General features: G+C 40.3%; 2 protein-coding genes across 6 annotated transcripts in view; one reads left to right on the forward strand and one right to left on the reverse strand.

Annotated features, from left to right (window-relative positions):
* chic (profilin chickadee) lies at positions 1 to 5,732 on the forward strand. Its single transcript, XM_034328922.2, has 3 exons — positions 1 to 233; positions 3,349 to 3,618; positions 4,300 to 5,732. The coding sequence occupies exons 1-2, from the start codon at positions 123 to 125 to the stop codon at positions 3,616 to 3,618; spliced, it is 381 nt and encodes a 126-aa protein (XP_034184813.1). The 5' UTR covers positions 1 to 122; the 3' UTR covers positions 4,300 to 5,732.
* Positions 4,777 to 16,624, reverse strand: part of LOC117606413 (uncharacterized) — a 26,871-nt gene continuing 15,023 nt past the window's right edge. For 4 of the 5 annotated variants that reach the window (XM_034328801.2, XM_034328803.2, XM_034328800.2 and 1 more), the window contains 2 exons: positions 12,824 to 12,886; positions 4,777 to 11,808 (listed from right to left, as the gene is read on the reverse strand). In XM_034328801.2, coding sequence (XP_034184692.2) covers positions 11,720 to 11,808; positions 12,824 to 12,886 — 152 coding nt within the window. In that variant the 3' untranslated portion in view covers positions 4,777 to 11,719. The remainder of the gene's footprint in view (positions 11,809 to 12,823; positions 12,887 to 16,624) is intronic. The other variant, XR_004581960.2, reaches the window with a different exon arrangement.

The raw sequence follows: 16,624 nt of genomic DNA on the forward strand, positions 1-16,624 counted from the left end.
GGGTAAAAGAGAAGTGTGACCGGCGTTGAGCGCATATAGGTAGTCGTGAGAGGAGTCAGTCGGTGACGGGTTGTGTCTTTAGTGCTGTAGTGAAGAGTTTGTCGAGCCGCTTGTGTTAAAAAATGAGCTGGCAGGATTACGTTGACAAGCAGCTGCTCGCGTCTAGATGTGTTACCAAAGCTGCAATCGGAGGACACGATGGCAATGTCTGGGCAAAGTCTGAGGGCTTCGAAGTAAGTAATCGTATCTCGTTCTGCTGACGCCTCGGAAGCTTATTATTAGCTGGCCGACAAGAGGGAAAGTGTAGGCTAAATATGCGTTAAAAAATACAAAAAGAAGAAAAAAAAAAAAAAAAAGTAGACTTGCCGTATAATATAGCTTGTCGAATTTCTCGTTTTCTTATTTTTCATTGTTTAGCGTGGCCGAGGACTCGATCGAATACCTTATTTCGTTTCTTTATCGAAAATATACACATTCGTATGCACAGATATATTGGACATGTGTAGGATAGGATAGGATAGAATCTTGTACATATGTAGATATATTGAATTTTAAAGGATAATTTTCTATACGTTCGATAATGTGTAGTGTAAATGTATAGAAATTGAAAGGAATAGTGTGGGTTAGAATAAGAAAGCATAGTTGGGTTGAATGGTTAAAAAATGCTATCGTCCAACTATTATCCAATGTTATTTTATCGAAATAACAAAGATAGATAGATAGATAGATAGATAGATAGATAGATATAATAGATTGATGGCTTATGTACATATAAATGATGGAATTGTTGCAAGTTCCGCGTGTTGAGCCGGCATGATCGCCTCACGCTACCTACGCCGGTTAGGTGGAACGATAATTAAAGGGTCGAATGGTCGAATAGACGAATAGACGAATAGATTTTAAAGATGTGAATCGTTGTATACAGTGAGTATTTTCCTGATAAAAGAGTTTTCCAAGAAATGTTGTCCACCGCCCAAATATGTCCGCAAGGCCGGCCATCACAGATTCGTCGTCGCGTAAATTGCCGACTCGTAGGTAGGTGAAAAAATAGAGAAGCAGGAGCAGGCTTGATATTTCTCGAGTTTCTCGTGGCTATCGATTTAGTACGATTAACAAGCGATCATTAAAAAATGTAGCTGGGTGTGGTGGTTTTTGCAAAAAGAAAGTTTGTCTGGTCGAAGTTGAATGGTTTTCGATTAAGTTTAACATGGCTGCCTGCCGGGCACATTGTCGCTGCCGCTCATGGAAATGGTGGCTCCTTCTCTTAATGGTGGCTTCTGTTTTCCGGCAAAGCCGGTACGTTTCGAAACTTGACGGCCATTTACAGAGTAAACAGGATACTTGCATCGAACAGAGTGAAAATTATTAAGTTTGTTCATGACGAAGCATGACTCATTTCTTTGAAAACGATTCTGTTATCGAGAAACAGAGAGAGAGAGAGAGAGAGAGAGAGAGAGAGAGAGAGAGAGAGAGAGAGAGAGAGAGAGAGAGAGAGAGAGAGAGAGAGAGAGAGAGACGGAGACAGAGATGCATGTACGTAGACGTCGAAATATGTTGTACGTCCGATAGGCAAGTTTTTCACTTGTACGAACTAAAAATTGTAAACGTTTGGAAGAAAATATTTTGGTGTTGGTAACGAAATAAAAAATTTTATTGCGTATCGACGTACGGAATGAATTTTGAAACGAATTTTCGGCTTTTCAGCGATCAGTATTTATAAACTGAACATATTCGAGTATTTACAAGGTTGCGTCTTGACATTTTGTTATTAGCAAACATTTAACTGCAAAATCGTTGAACGTTTAAAATTATCAAACGGACAATTTCAGAAAAGTTGAACTCGATTGACGCGCCATCCGTGTTGTGCGTGAAAAGCTTTTGCGAATCGTGTCGGTAAATCGTAAGGATTTGAGAATGTGGTGCGAAAGGATTTGAGTGAAAGGGAGCTAGAAATACATATTGAGAAAGTCGGAATGAGTGGGAATAGAACCCAGAAGGGTTAAGCTTCCTTTTTTCCTTTTTTTTTCTTTACGCCCACGTAAATTGTTTATTTAGTACAAAATCTGTACTTACTTAGATATATGCATTTTAGCATCGTGGAATTCCATGGAGAACGTATCTATCGGTATTCGTTTCATTTTAGGATGTAATTGTATTCGGTGACTTTATTATACAGTATTGTTCGAGAAGTTTGTAGGATTATAAAGAAAATTTTTGCTTGAAAGGAACAAGAAGGATCAATTTGATGTAAGAGGAATTTTATTGAAAAGTGTGTTGGATCGTAAGATGAAACGTAGATTTGTTGATTGAATCGGGGAAAAGATTTCATGTGGACGGTGAAACGTTGTCGTCGTCGTCGTCGTCGTCGTCGTCGTTGAGATAAAGGTCGCCAGCTGCACCGTGGCCTCGCGCGCGCGCATGCGTACACACACACACACACACTTTCCGGTTACGAATGCCAAAATGGCGATGCTGGCCGGACAGCAACCTCCCCACAGTATCGTGACTCGAATCGCAAAGCGGGGTTCCACGGAGCCCGATCGAGCGGACAAACAAAATTGAAAATTTTCACGATTCCTCTCGCAACATTCTTTTCTTTCTTTTTCTATTCGCAATATATCACTTGATAAGCGTGACACGGTGTGATCAGAATAACACTTGCTATTATTTTTTTCTGCGACGAGAGCTTTCGTAAAAACAGGTGTCCTAGAGAGGTTTTAGAGTACATACACAGTGACGGAATGAAATTTGATTCTGTGCATTTGGCTGTATATTTTGATCGACGGTGTGTAAATGATGTGTAAAATGTGAAACGATCGGAAAGCGATTTTTCAAAGCATGTATCGCGTTCAAAGAAAATTGATAAATTGGCAACATTTTGACCTCGATCAGGTTTATCGTTGCACATTTACGTGGACGTGTAAGCAAGCATGTAATAGTTGGGTATTGTAAAGAGGTCAAGACTAAATCGAACCGCACCGAACCGAACCGAACCGAACCGAACCGAACCGAACCGAACCGAACCGAGTCTACTTATTTAGGAAGGTGTTTTTGTAACAAGATGACGCACGCGTTGACGTATAATATTTTGTTTGCATTTATATCTAATCTAATTAAGTATTGATGAAAAAGGTATCGATTAATGATATGTACCGTTAATCAAAATTGTGTTAGGTTGAATTATCTAGGAGAACATTGTGACCAGCGCAAAGCGATAATCGTGTCGCGTTTTGTCAGATACATATTGATGGTTTCGATTGTTTCGGTCGTTTATTCGAACCCCGGATGAGCATGTAATTCGTCGAGTTTGCATCGAAAGGCGAACATACGATATTTTTGTGGGTGTAGGTGAGCAAAGAGGAGCTGGCAAAATTGGTCCAGGGATTCGACGATCAGGATATTCTGACCTCGTCGGGCGTCACCTTGGCCGGCAACAGGTACATTTACTTGTCGGGAACGGATCGAGTGATAAGGGCAAAACTTGGCAAGGTCGGCGTTCACTGCATGAAGACGACGCAATCGGTAGTTGTCTCCCTGTACGAAGACCCCATACAGCCACAGCAAGCCGCGTCAGTCGTTGAAAAACTCGGGGACTACCTCCTGGCCTGCGGCTATTAGGTTGGTATACATACGTACCTATATACATACGACGGTGTAGGAGATTTGAAAACGATGCACACAACATTACACTTTTGTCAGTTGTTTCCTTCTGTTTATCGAATAGATACGTATTCTACGTGTCTCTTTGTAATAACGTGTCATTTCTGCGTACACGCTTTCATTGTTACGCGTTCATTGGTTCGTCGGTAAAAACTCGTTACTCCGCTACAAGGGATCCGGCTCGCGTTCACTCGGTTTTGTATTAGGGGAATACGTTATACGTGAATAGTTGAAAACGTCGTGGAACGTTGATGGAGGAAACGGATATCGATTTCCCTCGGAGGGAAAACGGTTTAGAGCAATCGCGAATTTGAAACTCGCGAGACGTTTGATCGGTAGGAAAGGACGCGCAGGAGTATGAGTCATTCTAGCATAATTTCAGTCGCGGCGACCGCTTTGGTTCGATGTATCAGCTTGCTACGATGACTAACCGCGTGTTATAGTTTGGTTTCAGCAGCGAACCACGTCTTACGAACGACGGCCAATTACTTTTCTTTGCCAGTCAAGACGGAATCGTTTGAATAATGAACGCGACAAAAGGAAATACGTAGCTTTTTTTACAGTAATTGGCCCAATACGATTGGGTAGACGTACCTGTGAGACAGTTAACGCAGGACGTGTCCGTTTTCTCTGTTTCAGTAACCTCTGGGACCCAACATAAATATCTAATATTAATATTAAACGATACGGTCGATTATTTTAATGAACAGCGAGTGGAATGCGTCATGCCGCACGAGTCGCGCCGGAACTGCCGCAAGCTTGCCGCGTGACGTTCGATGAGAAGCAACTACATCAGCAACAGCAACAGCAACAGCAACAGCAACAGCAACAACAACAACAACAACAACAAGAACAACAACAGCTATCATATTTCAGTCGTCGTTCTCTCCTCTTCGATTCGACTCAATATTCGGCAATAAGCACGTACAAGTATACACGATATCTTTGGAAATACTTAAAACACTTACATAAAGACGAACAGAGCCAAATTCATATACATACATAATATACATACGCACACACATATATACGTACGATGTGCATTATACGTGGTAATAGATATATATCGATTGGCGAAAAGGCAGCGGGAATTGTGCGATCGCAATCTATCTAGCCTTTTCGTTCTTTTCTTTTTTTTCTTTTTTTTCTTCTTGTATTTTTATTTTAATTTAGCTACCGCGTTTTTTCATCTCTTATAAAAATCAATAATTGGTTGTAATTCGATGAAAACTATACATCTACGTGCACATATACACGCGTCGATAGATCATTAGCGATCGTGTGCGTCGATTCGTGGATGGAGAGACAAATACACAAGCATGCATTAAGTATAAGAAATAATGATAATAAATAATAGTAAACTATTGCGTGTTAGGTTTACAGTCTTTTTTTTGTAGAGAACGTAAGGATGCGAGAGAGGAGTAAAGAGAAGGCAAGAAAGAAAAAGAGCGCATGCGTGAGAGAGCAGGGGAGGCAGAGAGAGAAAGAGAGAGCGAAAGGGTTAAAGAATGAAAGAGAGAACAAATGATAGAGAGGATGTTGGAAAGGGCGTGAAAGAGGAACGAGTGTTCGGGAAAGATTCCAACGAGTTAAAAGGAAGCGAACTAGCGCGGGGGGGGGGGTTGAGCACGAAAGAAGAAAACATCGATTTCGTGAGAATTAAACATGAATTGAGAAGAATCGAAACAAGTCGTGTCTGGGGAGGTGCGAGAAAAAGCTCTTTTACAGGAATAAATGTTGATATCAGTCTAAGAGTGACGACTGTAACGATTAAGACTGTGACGTGACGTGACGTGACGTGATGTGACGTGGTGGACGATGACACTTTACAAACGAGTGTGCGGCGAAGAGTGGAACGGCATGAATTCGTTGCGATCCCGATCGATGGAATTCCTCCTTCCCCTCCCCATTGATGCAGTTCTTTTAGCTGTTTACACTTTTCATTATTATTGCTATGCGAAAAGGGAATGAATCGACGAACGTTGTATAACAGAGATAGATAGGGAGAGAGAGAGAGAGCGCGCGAAAGAGAGAGAGAGAGAGAGAGAGAGAGAAAAAGAAAGAAAGAAAGAGGAGAAAGTGGGATGGGGGTGAGAAACGAGTTGAGAGTTGCAACACGTACACCAGGATGATATATATATATATATAAAAATATATATAAATCTGACATACGCAGAAGCGCGCGATATGCATACAAAATACATTACACACGATCGCGCGAAAGTTGAAGGATGGGACTCTACACGGCAAAACGGATGTTTCAAAGTTATGGCACCGATTTGAAATCATTGAAAGCAACTAACTAACGTCCATTTTTCCTTAGTTCTTGTTCTTTTCTTTTTCTTATTCTCGCAGCTGCTTGATTATCATCGGTACTCGTTACCCAAAGTGTATTACGTTTGAATAGAACAGAAATATCTGCTAAGAAACAGCAAGAGGATTCGATGATAAAATCAGTGTAGAAGAAGATATTCTCATCGAAATATGAAGTCGAAAGAATTGAAAAGTAAAAGAAAAATAAAGGATTCGAAGAAAAAGAAAACGAAGAAGAAGAAGAAGAAGAAGAAGAAGAAGATGAAGATGAAGATAAAGAAGAAGAAGAAGAAAATGAAGATTTGCCGTGTACTCATATTTGACTTGCGCAGCCTCGTACACGTTACACCGAAACACCCTCGCACAGTCACATACATCCTATACACGATACCGCTACCATTTATTATTACTGTAATATTACCGCTATTACTATTACTATAATCGGTTGCTTGTCGATTCGTCTGGCGTCAAGCAGCAACCCAAACTACTATGTAACGATTTTTATTGATAACGAAATAAGGAATAAACTTTGAAGTAATAATTGTAATTGAAGGTAACTCCCAAGCGTCGTCCACGTATTCGTATCTGTCTCATATACATATATTTTAAAGTTTTCGTTTCGTTTGAGCAGAGAGAAAGAGAAAGAGTTTTCGATTCCTTCGTTCCATAATCCGACGACTCCCGTTTTTTCGTGATTTATCGTGCATCTAGCTACGCAATGAGAAGAAAAGAGGAGGGTGTATGCGCGTGTGAACGAACGAACGAACGAACGAATGAGAACGAGCGATAGAGTCAAGAATTTATACGCGCAAGATTTCTACCTCTTAAAATGCAAAGAGAGAAGCCAACTCTAAGGTCCTAAGAAGAAAGAAGAATAAAAGCGCGAGTAAGAGAGAGAGAGAGAGAGAAAAAGAAAAAGGGAGTGGGAGCGAGATAGAGAAATGGATAAATTTGGTCGGTTAAAATTAGACTTAGTAACTTTGTAAAGCCGATATACTTGCTCTTAAGATTCTTTTGCATATGTCGAGAAAATGTTTGAAATCGTAACACGATTAATGTTTAAGGAAACAATAAATTTGTATAAAGCGGTGTAACGGAGCGTTTTGTTTTTATTCGATTTACACACGCATCGAGTTGTTCCTATAAAATTTCAAGCATAGTCGATAATGCTCGCGTTTCTCTCATTTTCCGTTAATTTATTGGCCATTTTTTCAAAATTTTCCTTCTCGACCATTATACTCGATTGGAAAGTATCGATCCGAAATTCGTTTCTTTCGTTTTTTTTTCCACGGATTAATCACTTACCAGCTGTAACGCGTTAGCGCACAATATTACAGATTCAGCTTGAAAAATAATACGACACAAGACAGGTTTTCATTTATTTTATAAACTTTCGTTCAATTTATTGGTAGATTGAAACTTTAAATAAAACTTTATACAAAATTATTAAGAAAATTTACATAAAAGTCGTTCTCGCTTATTTACTCGGTATCGAGTTGTTCTTAAAAAACGTTATTATCTCTAATTATCCTAAATAAAATCGTCATCATTTTGTTACCTTTTTTTTTCAATTTCTGTGTTTTCTATCGACTATCATCTTCTAGGCTACTCTTTCATTTGAACGTTTTCATTTTCTTCAAGTTTCTTCCAAGATTTAATACTTTCTATTCGAAGCAAGAAATGCGACGAACGATTCTATGTAGTCTGTCTCGCGTTCGAGAAGAATAATCGATGCGCAAGGGTAAACGAAGAAACGATTCTGCCCGAAACGCCGCAGCGAATAGGGTACGCATAAAAGAAAATATCCGTCTTCTGGTGAAGACAGCGGGATGTATTAGGCACGTGTATCGAAGTAGAAACCAATGGCACCTAGACGCAAAACTTAATCGGAAGATTTCGATGTAATTACAATTAGAATTAGAATTAGAATTATGAAATAATCGTGAGGATATTGTGTTAGTACCATAGGTTGTAGCGTGAAGCATTCGATTCGTCAAACGATTCCATCGACTAGCCCTAATACGTTTTATCATAAAAACTTGTGAAATTGTGAGTTAGCCTCGATATCGCGATGAACGCGTTTACGAATCGAGCTTATTTTCATAATCGTCATGTTGATTGTCAACAACTGGAATTTCTTTGCTTTATAAACTTTGCTCTCCCTCTCTTTCACTCACGATCAATTGTGTAAGTTGCTAATACAAGCTGGGTAAGCTGACGTAGCCCTTATTCTTTTCGTCGTGGTTAGATGCAGCGGCAAGACGAATCGATTGTGAAACGAAAGGAAAAGCCTCGAAAACCGATGGTTTGTTATTTCATCGAAATTAACGAAAGGTGTATGCAAAATGAGATACCACCTTTGGCTAAAATGCTTTACAAAGGTTCGTTTAATTGGCATTTCATTCGAATAGCATTAATCTTTGTTAAACTATTTGTTAACTTAGGAAGTCTTATCAGGTAGGTGTGCATGCGTGCCAACGGATGTGCAAGAAAGCACGACAGAGCTGTTTCAGGCTCAAGCAATCCTCGGCCGATGCATCTCGAATGCCCATTCTTACTGTATCCACGCGATCATCACCCGTCGCGTCGCGTCGCGTCGCGTCGCGTTAAACAGCATCTTCTTTATCCTTTTGTCTTTCTACGTATCCTCGATTGCAATCGTTATTTACAGGATCCATTATACACTGCAGAGCAAGATTGCGCTAAACTATAATATATAATGTATGTATACGCCGCAGGAAGAAAATAATATCACCGCGAGTTTATTCGAACCTATTTTGCGGTTGGATAAATAGTTATCGTATTTCCTTCTTCCTTATTTCCTTTCTACGTGTTCCTTGATACATACCAGTTATCTTTGAAGCAATCGTCGTGCTCGCGTCGCCATGTTCGTGAACGTTGAAACGATTTGCTTAAATGCTCGAGTTTCAATTTCATTTTTAGTTTCGTGAAGAAATCCGATACAGGTTTAAATCGTTCGATCGACTGGTAATTAAATAGCCATACAAATAAATAGATAGAAGCAAGAGAGTAAGAAACGATAACTGTACGCTCGAACTCGACATACCGCCAGACAATCTTTGGCATTCAACATTCTTCTCGAAAAGAAAATTTTACTAAACAGAAGCATCGAACTGAAAATTTTACTAAACATAAATTTACGAGTTATCGTTATTATCGCCATCATTCGTTACATTACTACCTATATAATCTCCATTTTCTTGATATATTAATGATGATGATGATGATAATGATAATAATATCGATTACTGATAACAGGAATTCATTTGTACGTTAAGTTGTTGATTCATAGTTTATAATTATATGTGTATAATGTGATGTATCCGATAAAGGTGTTTGGGTAAACAGTAATAACGACGAATGAGATTATAACAACTCTAAATATAATACTAAAAACAATAAATAAAATAATAATTATATAAACGATTAACGACGATGACGATGACGATGACGATGACGATGACGATGACGATGAAAATGAAAATGATGAGAACGATGATGATAGCAGCAGCGCTAATATGTCGAGCAATAGATGGTCATAAGTGATATTAGTAATAGCAACAATGATAATAACAAGGATGATAACGATAATGACAATAATAATAGTAATAAATAATGATGATGATAACGATGGCTGTGTTAGGTAATGGCAGCAGTAATAGTAATAGTAATAGTAATAGTAATAGTAATAGTAATAGTAAAGGGTTATCCAAATGTATCTTTAGGATGTTGAATGAGAGAACATCTGTCAAACGCCATGTTTCACTTTCTTTTGTTTCTATCCTACAATGATAGACAATTTTAACAATGGAGTCGTATACGATTGAAAACATTGCTGCTGTTCTCAAGAGTTGAGAGCATTTCTTTTACATGCTTTTAAAATTCAATTAACACAAGAATTGAAATGAACGTGACCATTTGCAACGCAGAAATTTCAGTGATTGGTTGTTAGAACAACGTTCAATTGTTTTCACGCAACATCATCTTGAGCGATGAAGCTCACTTCACATTGGATGGACATGTCAATAAGCAAAATTGTCGGATATGAGTTATATGAGTTACAAGAGTTATTAAAGAAAAATCACTTGATCCAAAAAAAGGCGTAATCGGTCCATTCTTTTTCGAAAACGAGAAAGAAGATGCAGTTACAGTGAAATGATTACTGATTATTTATGGCTGAAATTACACATAACACGTGAAAACATCAGTTTATTGCGATCGAAATTCAATGGTCGATTAATTTCAAGGAATGGTGATGTGATTTCACCTCATTCGAGTTTTTTCTTTGGGGTTATTTGAAAAGTAAAGTTTATGCCAGCAAACCAGCAACGATTCATGACCTCAAAAACAATATTACAAATGAAGTTGGTAAATTAAACGAGCAAATATGCGAAAATGTTCATTTACGAGTTGATGTCTGCAAAGGTGGTCGTGGTGGTCATTTGGCAGATGTAATTTTTCATAGATAATTGTCAGGGATAATAACTCATAATTAAAAAAAACTGCCTATAGTCTGCCTATTTTGGATAACCCTATAATAGTAATAGCAATAGCGATAGCAAATAGCGATGACGAGGATAGTAGTGTTGGCGGTAGAAATAGTAATGTAATCAAAATAATGTCTATACAATATAGATAACCTGTTAAGAGTCGTTAGCGTGAAATTACAGAATTATCGATAATAAGGGCTTGTCTTACGATACTTGTATCGTTCGGCACGTTCCTCGTGACTTTGCAGATTTCTCAGAAGTGAGAATTTAACACCGTGCAAAGTGTTTTATTTAATATTCCAATAGTTCGAGTAGGTGGAGTTAGTCTTTCTAACAAACGTAGGATTTCCGCGTTGAGTACGCGTTGAAGAAAGATGGGAAAGAAACGGGTAGCTAGCTCTCGTTTGATCATGATTAAAGACAATTTAACGATCGGACGACCGATTAGATTAGCCACACGGTCTTTCATCTGATCGTGAGTGATGTGATTTTTACGACTATCTACTCTCGAGTAGAGCCGCGCGCACTCGTTCCAATTTAGGATCGATCTTACCTTCCACCTCGCTGAGATTATTACGACTTAACCGGTGAATTTCTGTAAAGTAAAATTTACGTTACGCGTACGACAGTTTGACTTTATTATATTATATACGGTTAGAGGTAATTCGCTTAGAGAAAGCGTGCGCGCGTTTCAGAAGCGATTTTTCGAAAGTTAAGTTAGGGAGAAGAGATTTTTCGAAAAGAAGAAAACTTTCGCGACCGACACAGGGTAAAGGAAGAGGACCCGAATTTCGATCGAAGCGTCTTTAACGAGAGCAAACGATTCGATAGGATAGGTAAAGAAAGTGAATTAGTGAAAGTGATAGTGAAAGTGACAGTGAAAGAGAAAGGAAAGAAGAACGAAGAACGAAGAACGAAGAACGAAAGTGTAAATTAGGTGAATAAGATTTACCCACGGATTGGTGTAGCTGGTTGGATCTTTGGGGGCTGGTACCCCACGGCACCGGTCGAGGGCGACTGACTTACTAAAAGGTCGACGAAATGGACGAAGAAGGACGCGAATGTTGTCGCTGGAAGAATTAGCACGAAGCGGTATCGATGCGCTACTGGACGATGCAGCAACAAGCATTGTTCGTCAAAGCGGTGGTAGGGACGCGTTGCTGTCGATAATGGTGATGTTGGCGTAACGCGTGTCTCTGTCGCTGGTGGCTCGTCACCTTACCGCTTACCCTGGGCTATTGGTTCTCCAGAGAGTAATGACGCGATCTCTTCCAGAAACCTTTGAAAAATCCTTTCTTCTTTGGCGCATCTCCGCATTCGGCCGCTGAAACAGAAATCATCTATCATCTATCGAGTTTCCGTTTCACCACGAGACTCTCTCGCGTATTTTCGCCACGTTTTTTTACTCTCGCTATATGTTAATAGGGGAAGCGTCGGCAATTGTCTGTCAGCTGCATAATAATCGGCTGCCTTTCCGGTCTTTGCTTCGACAAGACAAGACGAGACGAGACACGGACGTCCAACACGAGCTCGATTCGGCACCGATTCGATCGAGTCCGCGAAATTGCTCGATTTCGATTGATCGGAAGACGAAGGAATTTTAGAAGGCAGCAAGCTTAGTTGTAATAAAAGAGAAAGAGAGATGAGCAAGGCGAACAGAGAAACGATGCGTATGGATCAATACCGATAGCGCGTACTAGACGCAGACTCCTGGGTGTGTCTGCTGCTGCTACTCATTTCTGACGCGTTGCATCCTGCCTACTTATCAACTTCTTCATTTTCGTTCTAGTATAATATAATCGACTGTGGAAAATTAAAATTTCAACGTTCAACCATCCGCCTTTCGAGATACATACGACGAGGTTTGAAAGAAACTTTGCGTTATAAACGTTCTTCGCTCGGTAAGCGGCAGTTTTCCAAAATAACCGAAAAATATTAATAGACCAGAGACGAGGCCGGATGCTTGGGTAAAGCGATGGCGGAGGAAGACGCGAGAGGGAGCGAGAGGAGAGGAATATTTGGAAATATATAGTCGAGAATTAGGCAGCAAGATTTCGATTTCCTATCGAAAGCAAGCTCGCGAATCGTAACGTTTTCGACGCAATAAGACTACACCGATATAATCGATATAATCGGTCCTGGCTGGTCGTTGACGATATTCCGAACGTTTCTTAATACCAGCTCGAAGCAAGGTCTAGCATTGCTTTATAAATAGCGTTACTCTGTTCTTTCGTGGAAACGAAATCCTTCGACCTCTACGGAGGATTGGTCACGTTCGTGGCAACCTCGTTACATTATTATATTATTATACGTATCGTTCGTTAGGAATATCAACTCACCGGCGTAAGGACCGCACGACGATCCGCCCTCCTTTCCACCCTTGCTGTCCTTGCTTCCGCTTCCTGAAACAGTCAAAGAAGAAGATTTCGCGTTCAGTAGGATCTCGTCTTGTTCCTCCTTTTCAAATATACCTAATAACGAGAAAAATGTTGAAAAAAAGAAAAAAAAGAAAAAAAAGAAAAAAAAGAAATAAAGCCAGCAACGAGCAAATACATTTGAAATAAAATGGAGGAATACACACATATTTGGCACGTACGCTTGACTGCTACACTTACTGGCTTCCTTTTCGCTGATAATATTTTATCAAACGTAATCATATTTCTAGCTATTCACTGTTTTGCCAACGAATAGAATACGAGCGGTGATAGGGAATGAGAAGGAAAGCGATGAAAGCGCAGGATATGCTGATGCGAGCGCATTCCAATTGTGAAATTTCAATATCGTCGCGTTGTTTGTTCGTTAACACTGGAGGGTGTAACGCGGAAATGCAATTGAAGAAAGAGAAAGGACAGGAACGGGAGACGAAATTATCTCCGCCGAAATAAACTTGATTCATTTTCATTTTCATCGAGTTTATTCGACCAACTCGGTAACTTTTATACATGCTCCACTCTATTTCTGGCGGGATAATAATAACCTCCGTATCTTGTTTCAGCGGCTGGTATGGAATGACAAAATGACTTTCCGACCACTTTCAACTACATATGTATCTATTATTTTGAAATAATTGAATTTAGCAAGATGCAAGACTCAAAGTTAAAAGCTTAACAATGAAATTGGTCTTTCATGAAAAGGAATATTTCAAGGAAATGGAACGTCGCGTCGTTCACGGAATACACCGTTTCGAACTGATTCTCGTCACATCACGTTCCAAGCTTTCCCATTCTTACCTTATTTCGAGAGAACTCACCTATATCGCGAACGAGCCAAAGTATTTGGTCAGAGCGCGGGAAATAAATAAGGCGTTAGCGTTAGCGTTAGCTGGATCGAGGTCACGGTCGTGCCTAAGGGTTCTTACTCATCGTCAATGCCACGGTCGAACGTTGCTTTCCTATTATCTCTTTCACCACGAATCTACAAAGATCCGCTTCATTCTCGATTATATGTAATCATTCCTTAGATCTTATAACGATAACGCTTTTTTTATCGCTCGTTGACAATGATATCGATTGTAGTTTCATCACTCTAATCGAAGCCGATCATTTTTTTCCCACGATCTTTCTTTTCTTATTACAAAAACGAATAGAAAACAACGATCTATAGAGAAAAACAATTTAGTATTTTCAAACGGTATAACACATTGACGTTTATCACCCATTTACCTAGTATTGCAACGCGTTCGAGTGAGCAAGCGAACAAGCGTAACGCTACACCGATTTTGCTTGCTATCGCGCGACATCACGCGACACCGCGTCACACCGGATAAAATGTTCAATTTCTGCAGTTCTAGCGTTTCGCGAACCTGATTTAATTGCGCCTGATGGCTTGAATCTGTTTTGACGCCAAATTACGTTTGTTACGGTGAAAAAAAGCAAACGCCTACGAGGGATGAAAAACCCTAACCTACATGTTACATGTTACATGTTACATGTACAAGTAGAAATATCGGTAATAATATTCAGGTAAATTTTTACGTGAACCGTTGGAATGAAATTGGACATGATTCGACAGTCGCGTCGTGCTGACTGCAGCAATACGATCGATCCCTTTTTTTCTCTGAAACAAGAGCAAAAGGAAGGAAATAGAGAAGGAGGAAGGAGTGGTGACAAGAAGATAAGAAAACTGGGGATAAAGGATGGTAGTAGGTGGATATTTTTCATTAGGTTGAAAGACTGTTGTTCCGGTGAACGCAGGACCGTGACGCTTTGGTAGGGGCAGCGTTTGCTCGACCAGGCAGGGTTGCTAGACAGACTAGCAGACGGGAATAACGATTGCCATCACCCACCACCACCACCACCCCGCTGTCGGACAAGCTAGTCACCCCTTCCATGCCCTTCCGGCTTCCCATACGTTCCATTCCTACTTTCTGCCGCTAACGTGTTCAGCTTACTACTCTACCTACCTACCTACCTACATACCTACCTACCTACCTACCTACCTACCTACCTACCTACCTACCTACCTTCCCACCGCCCAACTTACTAACCGCACCGAAAACATCCCTTAGCTTGTCTTGGTTACCATTTCATTTACACACTCAAATAATTGTTAAACGAACGCGACAACGCGGCTTAATTCCGCTTTGGAACAGCGTTTCATCTTTCTCAGCGTTTCGCGCTTGCGCTTCGTCGCATCGTGTATTTTGTTTCTACCAGTACCTACTAATTTTCTCTTAACGCGGTTAATGCGTTCCTTAAAATTAAAAAAAGAATTTGAAATAGAAAACCACCCTAGGAAGGTTAACGAGCATTTCAAAGGAGGAAGAGTTTTCCTTTGCGTGTTTCCGCATGCGCGGAAGCGCTTTTTCAGGGTATCGATACCGCGACGTTCTATAAATAAATAACTGACGACGATAAAACTCGATGTATGTATGTATGTATGTACAGGGTCATGCGCGCGCCTTCGATCGCGTTTGAGCGCAACTGCGTTACTACTCGATCCACCGAATTCGCAACCTTTCAAAAACGTACGAATGCGATGCATACTAAATTGCAAATTGCACCCCTGTGGCTCGGGGGGATTAGAATACGGCCACGGTATCCCCTGCCTGTCGTAAGAGGCGACTAAAGGGGGACACACAGAGAGACTGAAGCAAAAAATTGTAAAAGTATGGCAAATGTATGAAACAATGTAAAATGCAAAAGGGAATGAGATTTGAAAAAAGGCGCGCATGGCCGAAAATGTTCGTTGGGCAAAAGGGGACAGTAAAGTCCCCAAAGTACGCCGCCCGAAGGAAACAGGATGTAAAAGTGCATCCTTTTTTTCCGAACCGGGGAAAATTAAAGTAAAGTAAAGTAAAGTAAATTGCAAATTGCAAATTGCCATACAGTCAATTTGCATGAATTTTGGCGACGATTAAAAAAGTACCGGAATACGACTCGCGAGCGATCGTTGGCTTTGCGCGGATGAGTATTGATCTGCAACGCGACGCGACGCGACGCGACGCGCCCATCTTCTCTTTCAATCCGGACGAAAACTTAACGCTCGACCTCTCGTAACCTTGATCGACACATCGAACTATTATAATATCAATGAGAAATTCCCTTTCTTTCTTGTTTCTCGAATCAATAACGAGAGGACGAGCGTTAGGAGAGCTTGCGCACCCACAACGTCCTTACTTTTTTATCCAATTTTTAACACTTGCCATTCTTAAACCTTATATTGGTTTCTTTGCTTCTTTAACCGGCCGGCGCAACGCATTGTAAACGCAAACGTGAAACGTTCGAAAATGCACGTTCTTATCATTTTATCAAGGTCTCGACGAAGGGAGGGGGGTATAAAAGGCAACTTATTCGCGTTTCGAATAACCTACCAAAAGGGAAGGACTGTGGAAACGTAGAAATCGGCGACGACGTGTAACGCGGATAAGGCCTTGTTCCTCCGAACGTTGTCGGTGTGTTCATATTTTCAAGGTCGGTTAGTTTCTATCCGCGTAACTAGTTGGCTAACTTGCACTAGATGGAAGCACTTTATCGAAGAAATGCTCGACTCGTAACACGTGGCCTGTTGGCCATCTACTGGAAGTGTTGCGAACTTTATTCGGTGCTAATACAAAATGAACGTTACCCAGGATTTTCCAAATGAACCTAAAGCAATCGTCAATTCGGGGCGACGCGTCATTATAGCGATGCAAAGAAATG

Source organism: Osmia lignaria, chromosome 8 (assembly GCF_051020975.1).
Source record: "Osmia lignaria lignaria isolate PbOS001 chromosome 8, iyOsmLign1, whole genome shotgun sequence".
Lineage (NCBI taxonomy): Eukaryota > Metazoa > Arthropoda > Insecta > Hymenoptera > Megachilidae > Osmia > Osmia lignaria.